The following is a 23,342-nucleotide window of genomic DNA, read 5'->3' as shown; positions in this document are numbered from 1 at the left end:
TCAGTTTGACCATGTCAATGTACTATGGTGGTCAATGCTCCCGCCAAATCACTGTTCCCGTTAGTGTGGACAGAAAGACATTCAAAGAAAACGGATTCACAAATCATATGCAACCCCAAAACCGTTGTTCAGTCTCTTTAAGTCACTGTATTGCGTTAATGTGTTACATTAAAGGAACACAAAATATGCAACGTCTCAAAAGGTGTTCCAAGCTCATTGTTACATGGAATAGTATTTTTTTGTGTGTGTACAGACTGCTCTTTTACATATCACCACATTCTACCGAGCATTTGTTCCATGTAGGTTGCAGGTTGTAAGTGCATGCTGAAATCTTTCTACATTTAGTGTAGTTACATTTCCCAAGACAACTCCATTCCACCTAATAACCAAGGGTTCATCTTTCTGCTCCTAAACACCGAAGAACAGGAAGCCATTTCATTATCTTAGTCTTTGTAGTTAAATCATACCACCACTATTGACTGACAAATTGCACCAGCATAGTAGAAAATGTTAAAAAAAAAAAAAAAAAAAGGCCAGAATTTACTCTGTCTATTCTAATGCTTAGATGCGGCAATTTTGAAAATAAATTGTCGGCTCTGTACGTTTGAAAATACACAGTAGTTGATGACGCAATATGTGGCTGTTACTTGTTGCTGGAACACTGTATTTTGTTATGTGTAGTTTTAGTTTGACATCGACTTGGTACTTAGGTCTTAGCATCATTGGGTATGTCACTCAAAGAGGATGAACACCATGACAGAAATCATGTTGATTCAATCAGGAGTTTAGGACAATGTATCGTTCACATACAGACACACCCAGACAGACACACACTCACGCGCACAACTCATTCTAAGTGTGCATTGTGAAAGTAAAGTCATCCCTTTAGTGATTAGTCTATCGAACAAAAGATACAATTGTGCAACATTTAATTGTTTTCAACAAAGCAAACCAGGAGTAGAACATATACCAGGCCATCCTAGTTGCTGCAAATCACCAAACACATTTTAGAGAGCAATTTTTTTCAGACATTGTGCCCTTTTCTTTTCTTGTAGTTACTTAAAGGTGCATTCTCCAACTTTTGCATAATTTCAGCCAGTAGTTTTGAAAGTGGTGCTCATGAGCCAAAAGCGCTCCACATTTCTTGAGTACTACGTCATCCAATTGTCTACTGTGTCATCCATCTCGTGATATATTACACATTTTGCAATTTATATATCATTCGAATGTTGCAATTCGTGTGATATGTCATGAAACCAATTTGTGCAATATGTTATGAATTTGGATCCCGGAGTGCATCTTTAAGAGTTAAAGAGTGTTTGGGCCACCCAAGCCTTTCCTAGATCTTCTCTGATCCACTCCGGTCCATTGCAGAGAGAAGCAGGCAGATCTATGCCTGGACGACCCCTCTTTCAGTCTCTTTTTAGTGGGTAGGCCGATAGGGTGTTACCCTACACCAGTAACTGTCCAGTCCACTGTCCCCCCAAAGGTCCCAGCCTCAGCTCCCCTCGACGCGCTGTCCGTCCGTTACAAAGTGCAAGCAGTTAAATGTCTCTTTGCCTTTTCCCTCCCATCCCACACAATAAACTGAAACCAAATGCAACATCAAAGAATATTCTTATTGTCCGATTGCAAAACCGTGCAGCAGACACTGTCCAACAGGCAATGGAAAGGGAGAAGGCAGCTTGAGAGAGTGCATTTGTGTCACAAGGAATTCAGTCCCCTCTACGCAGACTCCATAGAGTGTGGTTCCTCTTTGTGGTCAGGTTGCCACTAGTTGGTTGGTTGTCTGCCAGAGTGGTTACACCTCCCTAGAAACAGAAAACACACAACAGAGATTGATTACCACAAGGCCTTTGATATTGTATAGAGTAAAAGGCAGTATCCTGAAGATTATTTATTTATTAGAACTTTGGCTGAAAGAGTTCCTCTGTGGTTTCTACTTTGGAAGTGATTGTAAATAACCATAGCTTGCATAGTGTCAACTTGGCAGAATTTAATAGAACACATGGAAGCCCAAAGAGCACATCCAGGTGTATAGACATTATACCCATGTATAAAGTGAGCTGTGACTTACGATGCAGTGAGAGTAGAGTTGAGCACTAGGGTGGTGCGTATCCTATAGAGCTGGGCTAGGGTCAGCTTCTTGTGCTGATGGGTCTTCCTTCTTTTGGGCGATGACTGCTTCTCTGGGCAACCGGCTGTGAACGACTCACTGCACTTCCCCCCGTGTCCTCCAGAGGGCGCCCCCACCGTCTCCCCATCTGAGCTGCTGCCGTCAGCCTGGCTATTGCTGCCTTCACAGGCCTCAGCTGCAGCCAGAGCCCTCTGGACCTGCCGGGCCTCCGCCTTCCTCAGGGTGTCACAGAGCTTACCAGAAGGCATGCTCATACTCAGGAAGTCCTCATACTCAGGCTCTGAGTCTTGGTCAGTCTTAAACAGCCCAGTAAGGTCTTGGGCGGATAGGCTCTTACTGTGGACCAGGCTTTCCGCCCTCTCGCTCCTGTGTTCTGATTGGTCCTGGGCTGTAAGGCTGCAGGTTTGTATCCGGGAGACAGGGGCGTTATCACGGAAACGCTGCAGAAGGTTGTCCTCTGAAATTGACTTGATGTTCAGGCTCTGGAGGCTGCGGAGGCGGGCAGTAACCGGGGGGCGTCGCCGAGGCTTCAAAGACTGAACCACTGACAGCTGGGAACCAACAGAGGTTGAATCCTCCTCCTTCTCCACTTCCTCATCCATCAGTTTCATTACCACCTTTTCGCTCTCCATTTCCACCTCCACCCCCACCTCGTGTCCCTCTATCCCTCCCTCCTCTTCAGTCTCTTCTCCCTTGCTCTGGCCTGGTCGTGTCTGCAGGTCCAGCTCTCTCAGTAGGGACTCTGGGGAGAGGGTACCGTAGGCACTGTCCATGGACAGAGAGCGACACTGAGGCTCCAGCTCAACCTCCCCTCCCTCCATAACACCCTCCTCCTCTGGCTCAGGGTTCCGGTCGGCGAGGTTGTCCTGGGGGCTGGCAGGGTTGCAGTGCAGGGGCTCAGGCCCAGTAGGTGGGGTAACTGTGCCCGAGTCTAGGCTCTTCTCTAAGGGTCCTCCTGGGTCTGTGCTTGTGGCTGAGGGGTTTTGGTGCTCCCCTGAATCCTCTCCTATGTCCATGACTGACAGGGTCTCTGTGGAGCAATCCGAATGACTGGAAGAGAATGAGACCAAAATGTTATACTGATGAGAATGGTTCTAGTAATATAAAACACTAACAATAACTGATAATGTTTACATGAAATAATATTTGCACAGATCCGATCAACATCTACAGTGTCCTTATAGAAGAATGAAGCTCTACGATGTCTAAGTCGTTGTTTGGGTTTGTACCTTGGTCCCTGCTGATCTTTGTTCCTCATGCAGGGGGAGCTGGAAGTGGAGTTGCTGCTCTTGTTTTCCTCCTCCTCTTCCTCTCCGCATAGACGGCGCTGTAGGGTGACCTGCTGCCTGAGAACCTCCTCAGTCCGCATTCTCTGGAGCTGGTTCTGGACGTTGCAGATGGCGTCAACCCAGCTTCGCCCCTGGGCGGCGCTGTTGGCCTGGAAAGTGTAGGCCGCCACCGCGCTCTTGAACTCATTGAGGTAGATGAGAATGAAGGAGCCTATAGTAAGAGAGAACAGCTAATCAAAACACGTTTCTCAAGCATTTGCGTGAGCCTGTCTGCAGTGCCAGGTGGGAAGGAATATCTCTTTCAGGACTTTTCTAGTGGTTCTTTTCTGTGCCAGACATGCTTAATTAAGCACAGATGAAGTATGTGAAAGAAAACAAATACCTTGAACCCCGGTTTAAATGTAGCTGCATGCTGGTACTCACCAGGGTCTTTGAGTTCCTTGCAGACAACATTGTGGATGAGGAGGGGCTGTCTGATCACCTTGACCTTCTCTAACCTCTTCACTGGTTTGGTGATGAGCAGCAGGTCTGTGAACAGGAAGCAGTACACCTCCATCTGTGGGAAGGATGGGGAATTGCTTCCAGGTCAATTTCAGGTCACTTGTCATCATTCTAGTACAATAAACTAGGCTAAATCAAATAAGTAAATATTATGAAAGCAATTTGCTCCCCAATCACCCTGGTCATTGACATATTCTATCACAATGACCATGGGTAGTTCTCAGCCTGCGACAGTTATAATGAGGTAAAAGCAGTTACCAAGTAGCCCAGCCAGACACTTACCCTGCTGTCTTTGCCCTCCTTCATGCGCAGTGCCGCCTCCAAATGGAGCTGTCTGGTCTCCTCTGGTGATGTGCCTCTCATAGGAGCCATCAGGTCGAAGCGGTTAAACTCACGCAGGATCTAAGGAGAGAGACAAGAAGAAGAAGAAGAAGAAGAAGGAGTTACACACCAAGCAGAAACACAATTTCAACCCGGACTAAAAATCTAATTCAATAGAGATTCTCGTCTAGCAGTAGACTTGCACCGGTATACCCAGCAAGCCAGCCCTGAGTGTGGTGAGTGCCCACCTTCTCCAACTCCTCGCTGCTCCCCTCCACTGCTTCGTAGGAGTCGATGCGCCCAGAGATGGCGGCTAGCTTCTGCTGCTCCTCCCGCTGGCGCATCTGAGAGTCCACGCTGTTGATGAAGCCCTCCACCCACGCCACCATGCCGCTGACGGCGTCGCGGGACGACGAGTCGTCCGTCTTCTTGAGAACAGCCTTCAGCAGTAGGGGATACTTGGTGAGTCTCTGGTGGGGCTTGGCTAGCATGTCAGCCAGCTTCAGCCGGTTACACTGCTTATGGGTCTCAGCCCACTGCGCAGGGGAGAGAGAGACCAGGAGTTAGAGGTTAAAGAAAATGTGGCTAGGAACTTAAATGAACAACACTGAAAAGTGCTATGTAGAACGTAATAGTGGTATCTGATATTGGTTGACTGTTCTGTATTTGTGAGATGAGTAAATGGTATTTGGTGGGCAGTTGTTTAACTTGACACCATCAGTGTGGAGCGAGAGCGAGAGCGAGATCGGGAGGACAGGCGGACTGCGACTCACCGTGACATAGATCCTGAAGAGCTCGTTGTCCCTGAGCAGTGACCTCATGTACTCCATACTGGCCTCCTCCTCCATACAGTAGCGGATGTAGGGCTTAAACCTGGAGCCAATCGTCCTGAAGCCGTGGTGGAGGTCTGTCGGGTTGAGGAGGGTTCTGGCCTTCCGGGCCATCTCCAGGGCAGGCAGCATCACCTGGTTCCACAGGGCCGTGTGCAGACGCACAATGTCCTGGATGTTACTGAAGAGTCGCGCAGGCTCCACCTCCGTCAGCAGACCACTCTCCTGCAGGTTCAACAGCCCACACAGGAACAACTGGAGGAAGAGAGGACATGGGAGAACAGGTTGCAATATGGGACATCTGATAGGAAAGTACTGCACTAGAGATAGACAACCTACTCTGAGTGTACAATACATTAGGAACACCTTCCTAATATTGAGTTGCAACCCATTTTGCCCTGAGAACAGCCTCAATTTGTCATGGGGCATGGACGACAAGGTGTCGAAAACGTTCCACAGGGATGCTGGCCCATGTTGACTTCAATGCTTCCCACAGTTGTGTTAAGTTGGCTGGATGTCCTTTGGGTGGTGGACCATTCTAGATACACATGGGAAACTGTTGAGCCCGAAAACACAGCAGCGTTGCAGCCCGACACACTCAAACCGGTGCGCCTGGCACCTATTACCATACCCCGTTCAAAAGGCACTTAAACTCTTTGGTCTTGCCCATTCACCATCTGAACTCATGTCTCAGGGCTTTAAAAAATCCTACTTTAACCCAGTCTCCTCCCCTTCATCTACACTGGCTGAAGTGAGATCAATATGAGATCCTCGCTTTCACCTGGATTCCCCTGGTCAGTCGGTCACGGAAAGAGCACGTTTTGTACACTCGCTGCATACGTGCCACTAACGGCACTCAGAGAGCACACCTAACCAAACTAAAACTCTTAGCAGGATACATTGAAGTAGTTCCTTTGGACTTGACATAGAGGGTTATGTTGTTCTTCCAAAAATGATCTAGGAGGTACACGTGTGTAAGGGAGTGAAGCAATTACTTTGTAAAAGGGTACTTACGTCAGTGATGACTCGTAGTTTCTTGATGTAGGTGGCCTCAGTGTGCAGGAGCTCCCAGATCGCCTCCTGCTGATGGAACTGGCGTCTGGTCAACGTCTGGAAGCACACAGAACCAAAAACACACTCATGAGGTAATGGCCTCATACACATCCATGTGAACAGACGACGACACACTCCCTTATCCATGAGTTACACATATGAACACAATACACACACACCACCACCACCACCACCCCCCAATTGAGTTGGAGTGTATCTGAAATCCCGTTCCCCAATCACACAGCATCTTATCACACACAGACATCGGTCTATCTTGCCTGAGCCCATCCTCTAAGGGTGTGAGTTCTGCCCAGGAAAGAGAGACGGACGCGATTGATCTGGTAACGTTTATACAACTCCACATTAACCTTAATAAACAGCTGTACAACACTGGCTGTAAACGTTATCCGCCCTGTTGCTGGGAAACACCAGACTGGATGGGTGGGAGATTGTCAGGCCAAAACAGGAACGGCTTGTGAACAGTTTATGACTTAATACGGGAGTAGCTACATGCATGCGATCATATCAAAGTTGATTTGTCACGTGCGCCGAATACAACAGGTGTAGGTAGACCTTTCAGTGAAATGCTTAGTTACAGGCCCTAACCAACAGTGCAATTTTTAAGTAAAAAAATAGGTATTAGGTATTTGTGAATGTCAGTGAATGAGTGTGTGTTTCGGTGCGTGCTTGTATTCGTGTGTGTGTGTGTGTTCATGTTACCGTACCTCATGGTTGTCGAGTAGCTGTGTCCAGCTGTCCTCCAGGGTGAGGCTGGTCTCCTCCTCCTCCTCCTCCCAGGAGTCGTGATGGAAGGAGAGCTGAGGAGGAACCTTGGGAAGGCCAAACAGAGTGTACGACTGCAGCTTATTCTGGAGCTGCTCCATGCGGTCCACCTCCTAATAGAATGGGGAAAACCCATACCTGTCATTAACCACAGCTCCTGGGCAAATGAAGTATTCCTGCTTCATTCAAACGTAATTCACATGCACAGCACCTTTAGAGGAAATCACAAGGTCAGTATTAAATCAAAGGTAAAAAAAATAAAATAATCAAGTATTACTTTAGGAAGGGGAGAGGCAAGAACAGTGTCTTTAACTGTATTACGATAGAGGTTATTATTGTCTTAAAGAAAACTGTAAGACAGATTGACCTCCTGCATAAGCATAACCCTCAGAGTCCACTGAATTCTTCAATCTTAACAGCTACCCAGACTATTGTCCTGCCAGGGCAGCCTTATGTGTATGTGTACGTATGAAAATGAGCTCAGTGCATTGAGATCACTTGAACAATAGAGGAGCTGGGTAAGGGGGCGGGAGATGCTAACTGTGCTTTGGGGACCTGTCCCCTGAAGGGGATACAGGATTTGGTTGTTTGACCCTGGTTCACCTTTGCTTTGTGGAGGGGGCAGGTCTCCGCGGTCCCCCACCCAGCCCTGCCACTGACAGGGTTAAAGATGATGGCCATTGGCCACGGTGAATAGAGATGACCTGGGAGCTGACAGGTGAGTGACAGACACGGTCTCCCTCTGACATCTGCTACTGTGCAGGATATGACCTCAGGGGAGCGTGGACAATGTACGCGTGTGTGTGTGTGTGCTTTGTTAGCCTTAAGAGATAAAAGTGAAGGATTATTGCCATTTCGTATTTTTGCATCTTATTTTTTTCCCATTCTTGTGTGTGGAATGTTATTATCGTAGTAGGGTCTTGAATAGACATTCCTCAAAACATGTTAATCCTTTGTTCTTACCAGTCACTTCCACCACAGCTACTTAATGTATCTGTTGAGTGGAAGGTTGCTGTGTGAGCCTATTCAGAGGCTTTGGAGAGGAGGGATGTGATCTCACTGGGAGCTGAGTGGATATGGCCTTTGAACCCCGTACCACGCACACGCTTGGCGCGCACAAACACACCGCCTCCCTCACTCTACTAGCTGATAAGGTTTCCCCTCTGACGGCCCGGACCAGGCCTTTACCCCTCACCTTGCCAAAGGCCCCGGCTCCAGTGTTGGAGCTGAAGAAGCCGGAGAAGCGGCTGGCGGCGCGGTTCTTCCAGCTGTCCGGTCCAGCCCCCACACTGGGCAGAGAGCTGCTCAGTGCGGTCAGGGAGTCCGGAGACGGGATGCTGGCGTCCCCGAGGAACTCTGTTATGTTCTTCCTGCGACGTGCCTGACCCTGCAAGAACCGGGAGAGACCCGTGTTAAGAGCGAGTTTACATGAAGTCACCGTGAAGAGCGAGAGAAAGCGAAACAGAAAGAGAAATAAGAGACGGTAAGAAGAATAGCAACTCATGCGAAAGGAAGGAGCAAAGACGGGAGGGGAAAAAAAGTAAAATACACGAGGAGAATAAACAGGAAACAGAGGGATCTTTTAAAAGTGATGATGACATCAGCAGGAGAGCTGTTAAAGCAATCCTAACATCCTAACTGTCGTTCAGACACAAACAGGACCACAGGGAAGGAATGCCACTTCCTGAGACGGAACACTAATTACCTCAGAGGAAAGAGAGCAGGCCAGGGGGGAAGAGACGCTGTTCCATAAGAACCGGCGGACGGCTAGAATCAATCCACTGCATTGCTCCATCACTATTGCTACCCTGTGAGCAAGCAAGCCCTCCCGCTGGCCTGCGCGCCTCAAACATACACTCTCAATCCAATTCACGAGCATCGTCCGGCTGGGAAACCAAAACAAACATGGGCCTCCTCAGGCCTCGGTATCTGAGGAAACAGTTGGTTTTTTTGCCAGAGAGAGACAGTGTGTCAGTGCAGTGTAATCTGCTAGTGGGGACTAGGGAGTTGCTGGGCCATTGACCCGTGTTCAGTTCATGTCACAGTAGAAAGGAACATCAATTCCATGGTATTGACTGCTGCTTTCTTATCCACTGCTCTCAATCTCAACTATTTCCCTGTCAAGTCATTCTGGGTGACTAACAAATCATAGGCAGAGGATAAGGTCTCCGCCTACAGTACACGATCCGTAGTGAGAATGCACACAAAAGAGGCTGGTTGGCATTGAGCAGTGGTGTGGTAAACAAACTGTCGGATGGAGAGGAGCAATAGCAAACCACTCTCGCTCTCTCTCTAGATGCACATTATCTACTGTACCCATCTATAAACAACACTGCTCAAAATGTATTACCTTTCGGGATTCTTGAAAGGCTTTCACGCAAGAACCCCGTTTCGACCAATCTTTGTAGTACAGTACAACCTTCTCCTCCTATCCAAAGTCGTATAAACTGTTACTTCATATCGGAGGAAGTTTTCCTCCTCTGTTTTAGTATCAAAGTGGGATAAGATCGAGAGGGAGAGTAACAAATGACTGAAGCATCATTTCCCAATCCACTATATTTAGATTTAAGTGCTTCAGTGGAGCAAACAGTGTGGTCTCTCATCCAGCTCTGACCAGGGGGGGTTTCTGGGGGATCTCGGCCAAGAGGACAAGGACACAGGTGCAGGAAGTGGAGAGAGAGAGAGAGAGAGAGAGAGAGAGAGAGAGAGAGAGAGAGAGAGAGAGAGAGAGAGAGAGAGAGAGACTCTGTGCTAGTGACAGCATCTCATTGGGCTAGACTAGAGAGGCTAAATTCCTATTAGCTTAGCGTGGTAATGCTCTGGCAACAGCTACACAGAGCACGGTAGGTGAGAAAAATGTGATTCTAGTTTTAGCAACATGTTTTTTTAGATTAGTGCATGATAACGAACATTTGACCAAAACTAAAAATGACACAGTATCAGTCATTTGCAGGACATTTCTGAAATGACGAGTTTCAATACATTACAGTACAAAACAAAGTCCCGGCACTATGCCCACCAACCCAAAGAGAAGTAGGCTTAGTCTTTGCTACCAACAACTGCGATACCCTAGTGTGACTTACTGTCTAAACTGGCAAATAGATGTCCACGTCTTTAATTCTAACAGAGATTCAGTAAGGGAAAGGCTCCCTGACGTTTCACACAATGTAAGTAGTATAATACTCACCATTGAAACCAGCGGCATGTCAAAGATTACAAAAACCATCATTCGGTTAGAGACTCATTGACTGCAGCCCATACCGGATCGGAAGCAGCTGCAGTGTTCTCTCAAGTTGAATCTCTCTTCGTCCTTCTCCGCACATACATGCACTTCAGAGCCAGAGCCCTTAGACTAAGAGGGGAAAGCCCCAGAGAGCGACAGCTGCAACAACTAGAAGTTGTTCCCCGTCAGAAAAGCGCTTTTGAAGTCAAGTTATGAGCTGAGATGTCCTGCTCAAGTTGAAAGAGTCCACATTTTGATGTTTGATAGGAAGGACACAAGAGCCACTCTATCTCCATGAATACACCATGAGCACCACCCCAGGACTCATCTTTGAACTCTGTGTGTCTCTGTGGTAGTCCTTCAAGTACCGCTGTTCTAACACTGAGAGGTGACGCCTGCTGTGCTGACTGAGCCTGCTGCCTGCCTAGCATTTCACACAGCCACTGTCCTGGAGTCATAGCAACCGGGAGGATCCTGCCTGGCCCATTGTGTTGAGGAGGAAAGGAAGAGGAGGCAGGGCTACTGGAAAAGTGTGAGTGTGTCACTTATCTACATAAAGGGGGCGTGGACAGAGCAACAGCTTGCAGGATAGAAGAGAACAGACATCCTGGTGCTGCAGAAGACTTGCCAACTGTTCATAGTGGCTCTTTGGCCCTTTGTTTAGAGCCGCAACTGATGTCCAATTTCCTTGTTCTGACTGTTCGGAATCCCCCACAGAGCCCCACCCCGTGCCTTTCCTTTCCTTTTAAACCACTGCACTTCCCTCCAAACTGACTGACAGCTTTATCATTAAAAATCTGCCATGCTTCCTGATCGTAAACAAAACTGTGTTAGTCTACAGTACAGCTGTACAGAAATGTATTCAGGCGGTCACTGGTATGACGCATGTACCAGGCATATAGAAACACTCACAAGGAGAGTTTTGCTTTTGGGAGCAAAGCAGATTGTCACATACAAGTTCATTTGGGAATGTCTCCAGTTGTAAGGAGAGAAAAAAAAGGAGGCATTGAGTGAGCTAACAAAAACATGTATTACTGAATTGGTGATAACTCTAGTTAGGCCTTTACCACAGTGAAATGACCACAAAGTCTTGCTCTGTTGTGGTTTGAATGGGCATTCCAAGTTTTTAAATTGAGAATTTTTTTAAAGAGCCATTCATTTGGCTCACAAACAGCTCTTCATTCAGTGGTGCTTGATTAAAGAAAGGTATGAAAAACCGTACATTTCTAATGTAAAGCCTAAAAAAGGTTGACTACCATTTTGTCGGGCTCGTGAAACGAGAGTTCAAATTCAAGAACTAGATTTTTAACACGCTGTGTTCAAAGAATGAGGCTCTCTCCTCACTACCGGTTATTCCTGTAGTGAGGAATTACCATCTTCAGATCATGTTTTTATAGCTCATCTACATATAATTGTTGTCTGGAGTAGGGCTGGCATAATTACCGTATAACCGTGTAACCGACGGTTATGGATGAAGCCTGTCATTATAATTTTTTACCATCATAACCAGGGCTAAAATTAACACCCTCTAGATTCTGGCATTGGCGGTAAGATGTCTATTTCACCAGACACATTGGCAGGTGGTCAGAGCTCCAGTGTGCGCATTCCACTCACATTTGTGAAGAAAAAAAAGTATGATCACATTTATAGTAAAATAAACGCTGCAGTAGCTGTTTTCAAAGTGTTTCTGTCGTTTTGTTTCATAGCTGGTAAATTCGTCCCACAAAGTCAACGAACTATGAATCCTATATAGTCTATTCCACTTCGGTCTACAACACCGCCAGACTGTGCGCACGTGAGGAGCCGAGTGAAGCTCTGCACACAGGCATAAAATTTGGTCTGATATATGTGAAATGAAAGTCTGAAGTGAGACTTTGTCCTTGTGTTTCTTGGCTATTTACATTGTTTTGTTTACAAGCTAGGTTGTTTTCCTATGCATGAGTTTCAACTGCTAGGGAAGAGAAGACAAGCTGCTACTAGTCAGACTCAATCTCAAAAGGCACAAACATGACTCAAATCGCGCTACCATGGTAACCTTCCGCCATTAAAGGGCAGGAACACATTTTTGTATCTGATATTTTGGTTAAAAGCCAATCGAAATGAAACATACCACATTACTTCTTACTAGGAATACATGTACTGTTTCAGAAACAAAGCATGCTCATCCATGTTTTTGTTTTGTTGGTGTAAATAAGGCAAAGCCAAATATCTTTGGCATGGTAAAAAAATGCTGAGTGGCTGGTATATTTTTAAATCTACCTGCCACAGTGGCTGGTGAACCAAAAAGTGAATTTTATGCCCTGGTCATAGTCGTTAAAAAGGAAACGTTTTTTTGTGTGGAACGAACAGCTGACTGAAGACCGGATGCGGGCATTTGTATGCTCTAACACGGACTCTACAACTACTAATGTTGGCGGCAACATGGACTCTACAATGTGACGAAGGGGCTGCAGGTAGCATAGCGGTTAAGAGTTTTGGGCTAGTAACCCGAAAAGTCGCTGGTTCAAATCCCTGAGCCGACTAGGTGACAAATCTGTCGATGTGCCCTTGAGCAAGGCACTTAACCGTAATTTGCACTGTAAATTAATCTGTATAAGAGTGTCTGCTAAATGACGTAAATGTAATTCAACTTTGTTGCTCCTTGCTAAAACAAGCCAGTTGTTGTAGCAAATTAGTCTTCGGTTGCCTAGGCAATGCCCACATCCTTGCAGCAGCAGTCAAAAGCAAAGGAAAGGAGAAAATGTGAATCAGAATGTTTTTTTATTTTTGCTATTCGCACGGTTATAACGATAACCGCGGTCATAACGATAACCGCGGTCATTTGGCTGATCAATGACTGTCGTCCAAAATTCCATGACCGTCACAGCCCTAATCTGGAGCTCAAAAAGCAGTATTCAAATCAGGGATCCAAAAGATCGTCTCTTTCACAGATAGGATTCGATTCCCGAAATTCACCGAAAATAGAGCTGTTCGTTCATGAACGACCCATCGCTAGTTTGAATCAAAGTTCCCAACCCAATAGGTTGATGTTTTCCTCAATCAACTCTGTTTTGATTTGCACGTCTAGACAACTTTCCGCAACGCTTTCCTGGTTGACTGTAACAAGGAAACAAATGCCCAGTAATGACCTGAAGGGGAAAAATCCCTTGTAGTGCCTGTTGCAACAAATAAAGTGTGCCTACTTATTCTACACAGACAGGACTAAGAAAATACTTTTGCATAACATGGCAGATCAACTACAAGCCATCAAATTCAGGTCAACTCTAATCAACTGGAGTAGCTGTCTTTCATTTAGCATTTATCTCCTGTGTTTCTCAACATAGGCTACTTAAAATGAACCATTTGTAATGGTAGTCTCCTTACAAAAACAGCAGATATTACAGAGCACGTCTACTCAAAAGAGCAGCAGTCTACACCTGACTAAACAGCCCCCCATCTTACCTATGGTGTTTACTATTTTACCAACATCTCTGTGTGGCCCTGTCTATCTAACCAGCCCTCTCCAAACGATGGTGTTGACATGAGTTTCACCTGGCCTCTGTGTAGACCTTTCGGTCACCCTCCATTAATAACAGAGGACCCTGACCTACAACACTACTGACAGGTCTGGGAACTGGGGTTGGTGGCCCTCGGCAGTCTGCAGTCACGGTCAGCTCCAAGCAGGTTAATGATATCAAGTCTCGTGTCGAGTCGGCTCCTTATCTCATCTCTGCCGTTTGTGGTCTTAACCTTGGTTTTGATGGGGAAAATCTTTCAGGTGCCAAAACCCCAGAAGGGCCTTGGGTGGAGGATTGTATTGAAAGTAGCTAAACAGTCATGCAGTAGTGCCCCCCTTACTGGCCTTTCAGGTCTGTTGTTATTCAGCGATAAGAGGCCCCTAGGATCAGGCAGGCTGATTAACGATTGGAAAACAGTGTGACATTAACTTTCCTGGCCACATGGACACAAACCCACACACACACTCAAATACATGAAAAAAGAGAAAACACGCATTTGCACACACATGACCATAGCCAGTGCCATGGTGGATACGAAGAACCACTGACATAAAAAGGGGAAGAGATGAAATCGTCCATCACCTGGTAAACCAGATATCACTGATAATACAGGCCAATGATCAGAATGTGATTCCAAATGTGTCCCTACAAGAGGCCCACCAGCATGACTGGAGTCGCCACTGTTCATCTCACACACACACTACCCTGTTGGGGTTTTCCCCATCATGCTCATGCCCAAAAGATCAATAAATCAGATACAAATCTCCCCCTTGGCTAAGGTTACAGATTGAGAATTCTGCTCATGCAGTTACTCTGTAAAGTTGTGTCAAATCAAAACTACAGCAATCATTGCCTAAGCATTATATTTAAGCTGGCATACATTACACTGGCATCTTGTCTAATATCAACTTAAACGCTACAAGCACAGAGGTACAGAGACCCGGTGGGTGGGTGGGTGTGTCTGTCTGTCTGTCTCTCTCTCACCGGACATTGTGTTGGCGTTGGGCTCTGGAGAGGGGCTGATTCAGGCAGACCCTCAGGAATACCATCCACATGCAGCAGGTCCCAGCTATACCAGGACGAGAGGCGATTAAAACGCACCATTCTCAATCCTCACTTACTGTAGATGCAAAACAAGTCCAACAAAAGTCCAAATGTCACCACTCATTTAGGAAGGTCTGGAATTTAAAACAAAGTCTCTACGAGATCCAAAAAACATGACAGCTCAGAAAAAAAAGAGGAAGAATCCAACCAAAATCCACAGAGGAGAGGGTGTCCAAAGTGCTGAGGTGGAGGAGAATTAGAGCTACTTCCTGTCGGTCACCAGAGCAGTAGTTCCCGGAATCTCTCCGTCTCCTGGCAGGTCAACCATCACACTGAGATCATAAAAATGCTGTGTGTTCTCCCTTCTCCCGTGAAGCCTCAACACACTCTACTATCCAAGTCTCACTCATTAACACACAGCTACTGCTCCTGCAGCAGTTGAACTGGCTCCTAGCCCCTCCCAGTCATAACGGAGCTCCCAGCCCTGATAGGCCGCAAACATCAGTCCCCACCTGGCTCAGCATACTCAACAAACACAGTAGGCCCACTTTACACACAACACCACACTTAGTACACAGAAATATCCCCATTCATGCTGGATAAACAAACCTTCTATAAAAGAAATGCATGTCAGGTAGGGATAGTTAGATGAACAACTTGGGTTTCAATTGAAGACACGGTTCAGCATTGCACTATTTAATGACACAGCTTTTCAACTTGGTTGAACCACCAAGATGGACCACATCTACACTACAGCATGTATACTTCAGCATCTAATATCCAAGAGCAATGAAATATCAAACAAAATCCAGCATTTTCACAGCGGAGTTGTCTATTAAATTAGAAGAACAAAAACATGATAGTTAACTCATATGTCAATTTGTTTCTTCTTAGTTAAGCTGAGAGGTGTGAATCGGGTGGCCGGTAGCCTGGCGGTAGAGAGCGTTGGACCAGTAAACGAACGGTGGCTGGTTCGAATCACCGAGTCGACTAGGTGAAGAATCTGTCAATGTGCCTTTGAGAAAGGTGCTTCACCCTAATTGCTCTTGTACGTCGCTCCGGATAAAAGCGGCTGCTAAATGGCAAAAATCTAAATGAATGGTTATTAATTTCACTGAACAGGTGTGGAAGTGCTCCCGGAGATCGTCAAACGTGATCCCACACAAATGCACGCGACTCCTCCCCGTTGTTATTTCAAGCGACTCTTGCGCCAAATTGCTGGATTGTCCTCGTTGTGTATTTTACTGAGGTTTGACGGCCTGAAATGAGTGAGCTGTTCATTTTGTTAGTCTATTCCGAGCAGAACAATCACTACTGTAGTCTAGGGGGAAAAGACATGCGTGGGAGCACTGTGCTTAGTGGGGAAAATGACACCGAGGTCAAGGGGAAACATATAAAGACAACTGTTTTTCCCCCTTACCCGTCTTCCTGCTACCATCAAAGGACTTTCATCAATACACAGGACACTGCAGTCCTACAGTATTTAAAGTCGGTTGATAATACATTTAAATGAATACTGTCAAATATAACCAAACATGCATGTCTGAATTATAATTATTAACTTCAATATTGTCTACGTGTGCAAGTATCATTAAGTGTGTGTGTGTGTGTGTGTGTTTAGGGTCTCTGATGAGGGTGTTGCAGTGGAATGCTCGCTAGTCACATCTATGTTACTTCCTCTAAAAGATGAGGGCTGCCTGCATTATGGTTCCCTGAACCCTCCAAGCTATTCAACTCCTGTAATATCAATCAATCAGATTTATTTATAAAGCCCGTTTTTACATCAGCTGATGTCACAAAGTGCTATACAGAAACCCAGCCGAAAACCCCAAACAGCAAACAACGCAGATGTGCATTGCTTGCCGTTTGGTGGCTAGGAAAAACTCCCTAGAAAGGCAGGAACCTAGGAAGAAACCTAGAGAGGTACCAGGCTCTGAGGGGTGACCAGTCCTCTTCGGGCTGTGCCTGGTTGAGATTATAACAGAACATGGCCAAGATGTTCAAACATTCATAGATGACCAGCAGGGTCAAATAATAATAATCACAGTGGTTGTAGAGTGTGCGGTAAGTCAGCACCTCAGGAGTAAATGTCAGTTTGCTTTTCATAGCCGACCATTCAGAGTTAGAGACAGCAGGTGCGGTAGAGAGAGAGAGTCGAAAACAGCAGGTCTGGGACAAGGTAGCACGTCCGGTGAATAGGTCAGGGCTCCATAGCCGCAGGCAGAACAGTTCATATATTTATCCCCATCCCCCAGTCTAACTACCTATCCATTACACATCTCCCTCTGGCCACTCCAGTTCCACAGACACCTTCAGACATCTCTAGGGTGGACCATCATTTCACCTTCTACTATAAACCTTGGGTGGAGCACAAGCCCTGGTTGACCTGGGCTCTGTGTGTGTGTGTGTGTGTGTGTGTGTGTGTATGTATATGTGTATGTATGTATATATATAGTTTCTACTGGTTATATCATTACGAGCCCATGTCAGCATCTAATTCTCAGAGTGACTGAATGATTATAATGGGGGGGGGGGTCATCTGAAATTCTGTGAGATAAGGGAGTCCTCTCACCTAACACCATAGACAAGGACGGATGGACATGTGGGAGGTTGTGGAGAGACTGCCATGAGTCTTCCATCTAAAATCACATTTCCATCTGTGCTCCATTGTACCGGACTGGACTGCACCATTACATTCCACAACAGTCATTGGTAGATGGGTTTTCATTCACACTTTCATTCATCCAATACAACACTTTTATGGGATATGACATAGTGAAAAGAATCACCTGGTAGAAGAGAATATATTTTTTGGAGGATATTAGTCTCTTACCCAAGGTCAGAGGAGTTCACAGTGACAAGGCTTTGTAATGAGTCTGTATATCTGTCAAACGCCGTTTCATTCTGAGCAAGTGAATCGTATCCTCTGTTCTGTTAACCGGCCGTGACAATGTTGTATTATTATCTATGGCAACCAAATGGTGCAAATGACATAAAGGCCTTAAAGAAAGTCCAAAGATCACTGCTATAGATGTGATCTAGCTAGGGAATGTAAATCAACAAGACACCAAGCATCCACCGCATTCTGTTTGAAGTACTCATCGTTAACCAGCTGACTGGGGTCGCCAACAGCTTAGATGATCAATAAATGGTACTATTCGAAAGTTACATTAGGCTTACACAGCGACTAGCATTTTACAAAGATTGTACAAAATTAAACTGCAAATCTTGGGACACAATTATGCTAGTAGTCATTTCCCCTTTGGTCAAACGTTTATAAACACATTTTGGACTTTAGCCTGTGCCTAATACCTTAACCTCATGGCAGGTAGCAGACACAGTCCTGCCAGTCTACCACCATTTGTGCCATGTTTTTTTTTCCAGGTGCCAGTAATCTTTGCTCAGTACCTCTGGAGCCAGGAATCCTCTACCTCAGAGCTAGCTAGGTAGGTAGGCAGAGGATTAGTGCTAAGCTCTGGCTGGGCATGGGGATTGCATTGGGACTGTGTGAGCATTGCACAGAATGTGGTGGGAGGTTGAGTATCTAGTATCTACGTGCCGTCACACGACAATGAGCCCTACACAGCCCTGCCCATCCCAGGCCTTTGCCTTCTCTGGTCTGGTGAGAGACGTCAACGGTGGTAATTGGGGAGGTGGAAATGGGCGAACGGGCATAATGTGTATTCGTGATTAAGGTCAATGTGGAAACAGAAACCGATGGGTTGGACAAGAGCCAGAACACACACGTGGGCAAAGCAACGTTTTGGGCTTTGATACTCTGATTGGTTAGAGACGATTCAAACGCTGATGACTTTGTTTTGTACAAAGGCCCGTCGTCACCACAAACGAATTCAACACTGGCAGATTCAGACTGAAGTATGTAGCGAACGATAGAGCAGCGGAAGAATTCGGCTCGAGTCGACAGGCAAATCCTCGGTTGCCCTGCACCTCTTAACTTTCCAAGCTCTATGGCAAACACATAATATTACAAAGTTGTAATATCCCCTTTCATGCACAACGGACGCTCCTTTAAGAGTAGCAGAATTTGCCTGGTCTATTTGAAGCCTGCCTGGCTCAATTCGTTGTTATGCCAGGCTGTATCCTGTCGCTAGATAAATATTTAAACTACCTGGAGCAAAGTCTTCTGTACGGTCGAGCAGCCAGCCAGGCTTGGAATGGTCCGTGTGTAATTTTAAAAAAGGGCTGAAGTCAACACCCATAAGGTTCGGCATGTTCCATTTTTCCTCAGGCTCTACCAGACCCTGGGCTCTGCTGGAATGCTATATTAAGCAAATGCATGGCCCAGTGTTGAGCTCCTATCCTACAGGATGAAAAGTGTGTAGCCTTTCTCAACTCTTTATCTCCCTCTTGAGGACACGGAGAGAATTGCAACCAAGATAATTGCATCGTTATCGTATCAAGAGCTGTCGGTTTGAGATGATGACGCAACAATTCATGACATGTACAGAAAACGGTCGCACCCGGCAACAATACGTTTTCTAGTAGCCAAGAAGAGCCAATGAATTTTCTGAAGGGGACTTGTCAAGCATTAAATGTTGACTGAATGAGGCACTTTAACTAAACAAAGACAGGAGAGGAGATGAACAGTATGACCAAGCTTCTGACTAAATCAGACAGGCCCATGTCTAATGTCCGAGGCTGACGACTTACCCATCCACAGACAGACAGACGGACACTAAAGCCCTGTCACATTACAGCAACCTCCGCTTTATCCCCACCCGCTACCCGCTTCCTGGCCCGGGGGCACGGCGGCAATGACATCATGTCCATGTTTTCAGTGGCACGCAACGCTACCGCGTCACCGTTCACACCCATTGACTTGTTTTTCACTCTGTAACCACAGAGGGCTAGTCCACACAAGCTTCAAAGCAATGTGCAAGAGCATAGCACCAACCACAGACATTATATTGAGGGAACGTTGCAGCCTCTCTCTTTGTCCGGTGTCAAAATCAGTCCGCCCGGGTTCACGCGACACACAGCTATGGAAAGCGTGCCTGTGTTTAGCACAGAGGACCGGGGTGCCAGTTCACCCCTTATCCAAAAGAGCTGCCAGCCACTCCCTCTCAGCACCTCTTCTCCAGGCCAAAAGGGAACACTTCTTGGTCCTCCCTGTCAGTCGGGGGGGAAGCGGCCAGAGGCAGCGCCTCTTCCTGCGTGAGGTCACCAGTCTCACAGCAGGCTCAGAGGCTGGCACAGCCCAGGCTAGTCGGAAACATAGTGGAGGCTGGCACAGTACAGAGGGCATGAGGAAATCGATAAGCAGGGTTTAAGTGTTCAGATCGGAGGAAAGATAGAGGTAAATAGAGGATGAGGTAATGGAGGATGAGGTAATGGTAACTGACTGGCTTATTATCACTACATAGAATGATCCACTACATGAAGAAAAGGCATCACGGGATGAAGGGTGAGATTATGGAAAGTGTGAGGAAGTCACAACAAAAGTTTCAAGAGGATTTAGAGATGAGTGGGCCGTGGCTGTGTATAAATCAGACAGGATTTATAGTTTAACTGTGCTTACAAGTGTCTGTATGAATGTATTTAGCGATGGCATGAATGTGTTTGTGTTTAGTGAGAGAGAGAGAGAGAGAGAGAGAGAGAGAGAGAGAGAGAGAGAGAGAAAAAGAGAAAGAAGATTTAGTGTAGTGTGCGAGTGAGAACATACTGTAGAGGCTGCACTGACCAGCAGATCGACGTTGCTCTCCTTGCGTCCAAGGGATCCGTGCTCCACCCTCTCACTACAGAGGGTAAGGATGTAGGGACTCTGCTCCCCCAAGGAGGGCTTCATGTTGGGCAGACTGAGCGACCGCAGGTCTTTCACTCCCTGCTCCACCTTCAGCTCATCACCTGGCCGCGCTGAGGAGGAACCAACAACGGGAGGGTTAGCTTCCTGGGTTTTAAAATTCTCTTTATTGAAGCTCGATATTTGCAATAGAAAAGTACATGCCCAAAAAAACGTATCAACATTCTTTTCTTTTTGGCTCTAGCTTCCTGTTGAAGTTCTCGCTCTGCGGGCTCCAAAACAGGATCTCTAATCTAGTGGGCAGCCTTAAATCCCTCTTAAACATTGGATTGTATAAAGAAAAATACATCAAAAGCAGATGATGTGATGCCATTACAGTCGCTCTGTTCCAGCCATTATTAAGAACTGTGCTCCCCCTCAGCAGCCTCCACTGATCTATCCTGATTGCCTAGTCATTTTTTACCCCTACCTACATGTACATATTACCTCAACTACCTCGTACCCCTTTGCACACTGACTCGGTACTTGTATAAGGCCTCCTTATTGTTATCTATCGTGTAACTATTTTCACTTGTTAATTTTCTTACTTTTTAAAATCTGTATTGTTTGGGAAAGGCCTCTTAAAATGCTTACCTAGCGGTAAAGTCTAACCCGGTTGTGTTCGGCGCATGTGACAAATAAAAAAATGAAAAACAGATTAGGTGATTTGCTGCTACAGAGAATAGTCTCGTGCGGGGATCCAAGATGGGGGACGCCCTGTCCAGTTTCCTCTGAACCAAGGGAGAGACAGGAAACTAAGGCCCTGCCATCTGTCCCACCCAGGCATTTTTAAAGCTTGCGGGTAAAAAGAAAAGCCAAATATTCTCAAATATAGAACAATCAATTAGATTAGTGTTTGTTTCATGGTTTGTTAACCCGACCAATCTGGTTGTCAGTGCAGGGTAGTAAATCAAAAGTTGAAACGCATTGTACCTTGGTTGGTTTAGAATCAAAACAGAGGTCGATTCCGTGGGAAAATATAAACTCAGCAAAAACAGAAACGTCCCCTTTTTCAGGACCCTGTCTTTCAAAGATAATTAGTCAACATCCAAATAACTTCACAGCTCTTCATTGTAAAGGGATTAAACACAGTTTCCCAACAATTAATGAACATGCACCAGTGGAACGGTCGCTAAGACACTAACAGCTTACAATTAAGGTCACAGTTATGAAAACTTAGGACACTAAAGAGGCCTTTCTACGGACTCTGAATCACACCAAAAGAAAGATGCCCAAGGTCCCTGCTCATCTGTGTGAACGTGCCTTAGGCATGCTGCAAGGAGACATGAGGACTGCAGATGTGGCCAGGGAAATAAATTGCAATGTCTGTACTGTGAGATGCCTAAGACAGCGCTACAGGGAGACAGGATTGACAGCTGATCATCCTCGTAGTGGCAGAGCACATGTATCAATCATCCTGCACAGGATCGGTACATCCAAACATCACACCTGTGGGACAGGTACAGGATGGCAACAACAACTGCCCGAGTTACACCAGGAACGCACAATCCCTCCATCAGTGCTCAGACTGTCTGCAATAGGCTGAGAGAGGCTGGACTGAGGGCTTGTAGGCCTGTTGTAAGGCAGGTCCTCACCGCCAACAACGTCATCTATGGGCACAAACCCACTGTCGCTGGACCAGACAGGACTGGCGAAAACTGCTCTTCACCAACGAGTCGCGGTTTTGTCTCACCAGGGGTGATGGTCGGATTCGCCTTTATCGTCAAAGGAATGAGCGTTACACTTAGAGGCCTGTACTCTGGAGTGGGATCCATTTGGAGGTGGAGGGTCCGCCATGGTCTGGGACGGTGTGTCACAGCATCATCGAACTGAGCTTGTTGTCGTTGCAGGCAATCTCAATGCTGTGCGTTACAGGAAAGACATCCTCCTCCCTCATGTGCTACCCTTCCTGCAGGCTCATCCTGACATGATCCTCTAGCATGACAATGCCACCAGCCATACTGCTCATTCTGTGTGTGATTTCCTGCAAGACAGGAATGTCAGTGTTCTGCCATGGCCAGCAAAGAGCCCGGTTCTCAATCCCATTGAGCATGCCTGGGACCTGTTGGATCGGAGGCTGAGGGCTAGGGCCATTCCCCCAGAAGTCATTACATGCTCCCATTTTGCAAGGCTTTGTTCTCAATCCCTGAGCATCCTGGTGTAATGATACAATGTCTGTCAGCCGGAACTTGCAGGTGCCTTGGTGGAAGAGTGGGGTAACATCTCACAGCAAGAACTGGCAAATCTGGTACAGTCCATGAGGAGATGCACTGGAGTACTTAATGCAGCTGGTGGCCACACCAGATACTGACTGTTACTTTTGATTTTGACCCCCCCCCCTTGTTTAGAGACACATTATTCCATTTCTGTTAGTCACATGTCTATGGAACTTCTTCAGTTTATGTCTCAGTTGTTGAATCTTATGTTCATACAAATATTAACACATGTTAATATATTTATATATTATATTTTATTCATTGTGAAACTTGAGGGAAGCATAATAAGATGTGGTGTTCTGATGGATGCTGACTGGTCCTCTGATGCAGTTACCTTTAACCTTGAGATAGTGGCCACCGAAGCGGTAAGCCTCAAAGTTCAGGGACAGGGGAGTGTTGGACTGGTCCAGGAACAGATCTACCCGGGATAACTCAATACCTTTACGCTCAAACACAGGACCTAGCACCTCATAATAAGATGTGGTGTTCTGATGGATGCTGACTGGTCCTCTGATGCAGTTACCTTTAACCTTGAGACAGTTCAGGGACAGGGGAGTGTTGGACTGGTCCAGGAACAGATCTACCCGGGATAACTCAATACCTTTACGCTCAAACACAGGACCTAGCACCTCCCTGGAATAGAGGAAC

At 46.3% G+C, this 23,342-nt stretch overlaps 1 protein-coding gene across 1 annotated transcript in view; it reads right to left on the bottom strand.

Annotated features, from left to right (window-relative positions):
• Positions 1 to 2,073: 2,073 nt before the first annotated feature.
• Positions 2,074 to 23,342, bottom strand: part of LOC115102480 (pleckstrin homology domain-containing family G member 5-like) — a 52,369-nt gene continuing 31,100 nt past the window's right edge. Inside the window, exons 7-18 of the mRNA XM_065005486.1 lie at positions 23,324 to 23,327; positions 23,029 to 23,161; positions 20,380 to 20,552; positions 8,110 to 8,301; positions 6,857 to 7,027; positions 6,093 to 6,188; positions 5,022 to 5,333; positions 4,497 to 4,784; positions 4,210 to 4,329; positions 3,850 to 3,982; positions 3,367 to 3,637; positions 2,074 to 3,187 (exon numbers count right to left, since the gene is read on the bottom strand). Coding sequence (XP_064861558.1) covers positions 2,074 to 3,187; positions 3,367 to 3,637; positions 3,850 to 3,982; positions 4,210 to 4,329; positions 4,497 to 4,784; positions 5,022 to 5,333; positions 6,093 to 6,188; positions 6,857 to 7,027; positions 8,110 to 8,301; positions 20,380 to 20,552; positions 23,029 to 23,161; positions 23,324 to 23,327 — 3,007 coding nt within the window. The remainder of the gene's footprint in view (positions 3,188 to 3,366; positions 3,638 to 3,849; positions 3,983 to 4,209; positions 4,330 to 4,496; positions 4,785 to 5,021; positions 5,334 to 6,092; positions 6,189 to 6,856; positions 7,028 to 8,109; positions 8,302 to 20,379; positions 20,553 to 23,028; positions 23,162 to 23,323; positions 23,328 to 23,342) is intronic.

Source organism: Oncorhynchus nerka, linkage group LG20 (assembly GCF_034236695.1).
Source record: "Oncorhynchus nerka isolate Pitt River linkage group LG20, Oner_Uvic_2.0, whole genome shotgun sequence".
NCBI lineage: Eukaryota > Metazoa > Chordata > Actinopteri > Salmoniformes > Salmonidae > Oncorhynchus > Oncorhynchus nerka.
This window is presented reverse-complemented; position numbering and strand designations above follow the sequence as displayed.